General features: G+C 39.4%; 1 protein-coding gene across 1 annotated transcript; it reads right to left on the reverse strand.

Moving 5' to 3' along the window:
• Positions 1–1,681: 1,681 nt before the first annotated feature.
• On the reverse strand, positions 1,682–3,065 carry foxe1 (forkhead box E1). The gene has a single exon (XM_036573485.1). The coding sequence runs from the start codon at positions 3,063–3,065 to the stop codon at positions 2,010–2,012; it is 1,056 nt and encodes a 351-aa protein (XP_036429378.1). The 3' UTR covers positions 1,682–2,009.
• Positions 3,066–5,850: the final 2,785 nt, after the last annotated feature.

Consider the following 5,850-nt stretch of genomic DNA (forward strand, 5'->3'; position numbering starts at 1 on the left):
GTTCTTTGGTCTTTTTTATGCCTTTTTATCACCTCAGTCTCACAAACTGACACATGTATCTGTGGTTGAGTCACAGATATGTCAGTTAATTTGCTGCAACAGATAGACACACAATGTGTGTTTAAGCTGAACTCATCTGTCAGAACTGACAGCAACAAATATGAGGAATCACTTAAACAACCAAGGAAAGATATGTTTTGGGTTTCTTTTGTCTTTTTTTTAAGTGTCTCTCAAACATGGTGTATGGTGAGAACCTAAAAATGAGCCCCTACCTGTCAATCACAGTTGTGTGTAGTGGTACCTTTAAGTACCTGTTTGTGTACCGTGTACACAAACAGGTACACGGTACACGGTGGTGTGTACAGTGTGATACAGCATGGGGAACATAAAAGTACAACTAGTGCAAAAAGTTATATTTTCTCAGATAGAATTTTTGTAGTAGTGTTTTCTGTCATCCGTGCATTCCTTGCATTTGAATGAGAAATCTGTGTGATTAGACAATAAACATGTAGTCATGCTAATTTATGTTTGCAATATAGTGAATTTATAAAAGTTCTTTAAGATTCTTTAAAAAGTCTTCAAAATATTTTGCAAAATACTTCACTGAATCACAATGTATAGGAGTATTACATTATTAGTTTAAAAGATTTCCAGTCTTCTCATTTTCCAGGAGTGCTTTATGTGTTTAGGCGAGTTTTGTCTCTAAGTTCTGTGGCAGCAGAGTGAGACGTGATCACTGAGTTGTGTAAGAAACACTTCAGATCCAACTGAGCTGAAAGAGGTTTCGAAGACTGAACAATGAAGCCGAGTGAAAGGAGCTCTACTTTCCATTGTGTGTGGGTTTTCTTACATTATCTGTCCGTCTAGAGTCTTTGCCTTGGAGGCATTTTTGATGCTTCTTAACATTTTCCATTTTTAGTCTGTGATGTGTCACCTTAGATAGTATCGCTCATGTAAAACCAAAGGCATGTGTCTGTGAGTGTGTATGAAACCTGTTCATCTTTTATGACTTGAATGTATTCTTTGTTTTGAATTCAAATGTTGAATCTCAGTATCTTATTTCAAACCTTTTGAATCGTGAATCTCAGCATGTTATGGTTGAAATTTGTTAATCATGGTCTGAAACATGACAGTTAGCAAGAGGATTTAGTATGATTCTCCTGTAAGATTTGAACCCCAAATGCTGTAATTTCGAAGGCTTTCCTCAAATGACACTTTTGCATTTCGCTCTCAACATACTGAGGGTTTCATCAGTGAACTGTTTTCCACAAAATCTTAGACAAAAAACACTGCACAAAATAATACACCATCAGCAGTGAAAATTGTTTCTTTTTGTAGAAAGCAACAAAACAGTGACTGTACAGAAACACACCTAAACACATTTCACAACAGCAACATGAAGATTAAAAACAGTGACATCTAAAGTGTCTTGTTCTCACTTACATAATCAACATGAGCTTTGTGTTCTTTTAACGCTCTTTCTGTTTCCAGACTTGGTCTAGCAAATATGATCGAAAGCTTATTTTCAGAGTACGCGAGTGAGGTGTTATGATGGATGTTCAAATTTCAAAAATTCATTTGACCTGAGATATTGTACAATTGCATTTTTCGTGGTACAAAAATTTACATCCACCATCTCAGGAATGGTCAACTGAGAACATCATTAATCACTGGACAAAAATAACCATGCTGCAAAATGTGCTTAAGTAATTATTTACCTACAGTTAAAGAAAGAAGTCCATTGATTTTCATTATCTGACAAAAGTAACATTTTGTGGTGCAGAAGGATGTTAAATAATTCTTTAGACTGCGTTATTCACACATGCAGGGCTTTACCACGTGCAGCAAAATATTTATTTTCATCACCTCAGGAATGGTCATTATTGTCCATTGTTTCACATGAATAACCATGTTGAATGTCCTTTTAATAATTTCTTAACCACATGGGGCATCATGGTACCATCACAGGCAGCAGTGTTTTATTAGCAACTTCACAGTTCAGCATGATTTTAAATTGCAGACACAAACCTGTCCATGCTAGGTGGATAAGTCGGGTGTCTAAGGTATCCTCCCGAGCTGCCTGACATGCAGGTGTTGTTGTATTGGCCAAAAGATCCAAGCTGTCCAGGGGATGCTCTACCATATGGGTCACTGACCGCATCTCCAGCCATTGGGGGTGACCCGGTGACCCCTAGTCGTCCAGTGGGAGCGTACCCTTGGCCACTGCTCTGGGCATATGGTCCCTGAGCTTGGGTGTATCCGTGTGACCCAGGATTAGGGTACGTGAACCCTGTGTGACCTGAGGAAGTGGACCGGCGTGAAAGCACCGCGGATCCATTGCACGGCTGGACTTGGAACCCTGGACTGCCATCGTTGGGGCTGAAACTTCGGCAAGACTGTTGACTCTGAATCTCTGGACTTTGGGCCAGACCACCATGGGATCCAATGAGGGTGTTGATGCTGAAGACCCTGGACTGGGCTGAGCCGAAGGTGCAAGAAGAAGGAGGATAGTAGGGTGAGGAAAGCTGCGCCCCATATGGATTGCTTGGGTAGATGGACCCGGCGTAAGTGGGACAAGTTATCTGGACTTGCGAAAATACAGGTGAGTCATGAACGTAGGAGGAATAAGTGGTGAAATCGCAGCGCTTGAACCGCTTGCGGCGTCTTAGGAAGCTTCCACTCTCAAACATGTCCTCTGCATTGGGGTCTAGAGCCCAGTAGTTGCCTTTTCCCGGCCTCCCAGGTTCCCGAGGTATCTTCACGAAGCAGTCGTTGAGCGTCAAGTTGTGGCGGATGGAGTTCTGCCACTTCTTGGAGTTGTCCCGGTAGAAGGGGAACCGCTCTGTGATGAACTTGTAGATGCCGCCCAGGGTCAGCTTGCGGTCTGGGGAATTTGCGATAGCCATGGAGATGAGGGCGATGTAGCTGTAAGGAGGTTTGCCCCTCTGCAAGGGCCTCTTCCTCCTACGACCTCTGGGGGGGTCGGCTGTCTGAGGGTCAGTTGCTGGAAGAGCTGTTTGAGGGTCATTTGACAGAGATTCTTTCTCCACCTTAACCACAGGCATCTTTCTGTTTTGTCTAGCAATTCCTGCCACAAAGGTGTGTCTGCTATCTGGTACCTCTGTTTTTAGCAAATGTGAGAGCTTAGTTTCGCTTTGTACAGATCAGGAGCAGCAAGTTTCTGCCTGGTTGGGGAGCAGCAAATATTTTAATGAGTGATAAATAGCAGCCATGGTAACTGAACTTACGATACTCATTCAGAAATTCAAGTTGGATTGCTCTGTAATGTCCATAACATGTAGTGCTCCTGTGCTCCTGTCAAATCCAATACCGCCCGAGCAAAATCCACAACGTGAAGATGTTCATGTAAACAGCATTTTTCCAGGGCTTAGGTTCTGCCTGGCTTTGAGAGATGACTGAGCTGTAATGAGTGACAGAAGCGTCTTACCTGCACACTAAGGCACCTGGGGAGCATTTGGCCACGCCTCCTCATGCATCTCATCATGTGACAGCCTGCTGCAGATCTAAAGGTTAGTTCATTTTATTAAATTTAAACATATAAATGTACATATGCCAGTATCTATGACATGCCTGCTAAAAGTTCAGAAAAAAAATGGCATTTATGTTCTGCTTAGTATTTTTCAGTGCCTGATATTTTATTTTTGACATGTGCCAACTTTGACATACTTAATCCACTAGAGAATTCAGTTTCAGTGATGGGTTCTCTGACAGGTCTGTACTCTGTAGAGTACACTAAGAAAGATCACTGAGTAAAATTCTCTGAAATCAGGTTTCTGCATTGGGCCATTTACAGCTGTATGCAAAAGTCTGGGTGCCCCGGTCAAATTATGTTTTGTTGATTTGTTTGGTTGAAGTGAAAATAAATACACATCCTGTACAGAGAACACACTTCTGCACATTTTAATGCACAGTTACTGTTTATTTGCTGAATTTAACATATTGGGAAAAATAAATCATAAAATGTGGACTGTGCAAAAATATGGCACATTTTTTAATATGTTAAATTCTGCAAGTAAACTGTAATACACTGTAAATACCATATATTGGTTTGTTCTTTGTGGAGAATGTGAATTTATTTTCACTTAGAAAATTAACAAAATGTGTACAACTGTATATGACCATAAAATCTTTCATATTACAGTTTGCCTCTGTTAGTTCTCAGTCACCTTGTTTTTGAGGCCTGTTGGTCTTTATTGGTGAATCACATTTAGTTTGTAAAAACATTTAGCAAGTTTTTAATGCACAACGCATTCTGTAGTATGCTTGAGGGAAAAAATCTCTTCGTTCATATTTGAGTAACATTGAATTTCAGCGTTTTTATTAGGATTTATATTGTACTGATCTTACACAGTCAGGCGTTAATTAATTAATTTTTTAAAAATGTAAAAAAATAAAAAAAAATATTTTATTAAAAAATTTAAGTAAAGCTTTTTAAAAGTTTTTTTTTTACCTTGTTTTTGTCAGTAGTGGAATGGTATTTAAGCCCGCCCTATTGTTTCTTGCACCTATGCCTTTTTTTGTCATTTTATCTTTTGTAATCTGATACGGCGTAACTGTGACTAGTTTTTTTCTGCTTCCATTCTGTGGGCAACACGGTTTATTTTCGTCCAAAAACACAGCAGGGTTTTTTGTGTCTAAAGGGACTGTCTTTAGCACTAATAGCCATGTTTAGTGGGAGAGTAAAAGTCCAGCTTGTTTTGTCTGTAGTGCTCTGATGTTTTTTTTTGTGTCGTGTCTGGTGGTTGCAGCTGTGTGAAAAGATGTAAATGTGTGAATGTAGACTCCATGGCACACGACCTTCTGTTTTAACAGCATGCAAATCTGGGAGATTTTAGATTAATTGTGGGATATCTCGGGGCAGATAGAGGTGAAGATCTGATCTGGATCTGATGACCAAAACATTTGTTACATCTCTTTGTATCACGTTTTTTTGCAATGGAAGTAAGACTGAACCTTTTATAACGTTCATTAAAATAAATTACTTTTATGACTAATGCTGCTGTATTTAACTTAACTCTTTGCCAGCACTTTCACTCACAAACAGTGGTCAAACTAAAAAATGCTCAAGGGAGGGTTGTGTAGAGGTGGTTTTGAACTGTAGGTGTACCATATTTTTAATGTTTTTAGCACTGCAACAAAAGCCTTTTCGGAAAAGGGAGTGTTTAACAAGAATTTTTAAAAACTGGTGGGATGGTCTCTCCTTGTATCTCCTTCAAATCGAGCTCTGCTCACAACACAAACAAGCACATGCACAAGCATACAACAACAACAACAGAACAAAGAGCAACTGAAGAGTAAAAGAAAGAGAGAGATGTGCATTTCTGCCTCTGCAACTCAGATACCCAGGCATTTAGTTTCTTTGGCCTGTTTTTAAATAAATTCACATTTAATTTACCCATTTACTGTTGTATTTCCACTAATCTGAGGGAGAGAAAGTTTCTTGTCTGTTGAAATCTGAGGATCTTCTAACTCTGAGGAACATCTTACTATAGTTTGTTAATACAACCAAAATTCTGGTCTGAATCCAGTATGCAAAAACTGATTGTGTGCTGGTAATTGGATTGTTTGTGTGCAAACTTTAGTGCACAATTTCTATTTATTTGCAGAGATTAACATAAAAAACATAGAATATTAAATGTGCCGTATCTTTTGCACAGGCCACATTTTGTTTTCTTTTTTCCCCAACATGCTCAATTTGGCAAATCAATAGTGGTTGTGCATTAACAGTGCAGAAGTGTGTTCTGTGAGTCTAAATCAACACACACTCGCCTCAGACCGTGTGGAGTTCTTAAGTAATTTCAAATAGACGTGCTTGCATGGTTTCTGACA

This window comes from Colossoma macropomum, unplaced genomic scaffold (genome assembly GCF_904425465.1).
Source record: "Colossoma macropomum unplaced genomic scaffold, Colossoma_macropomum, whole genome shotgun sequence".
Lineage (NCBI taxonomy): Eukaryota > Metazoa > Chordata > Actinopteri > Characiformes > Serrasalmidae > Colossoma > Colossoma macropomum.

Excerpts from the sequence above, each read along its gene's own strand:
- foxe1 (XM_036573485.1), bottom strand. The coding sequence starts at position 3,065 with ATGCCTGTGGTTAAGGTGGAGAAAGAATCTCTGTCAAATGACCCTCAA.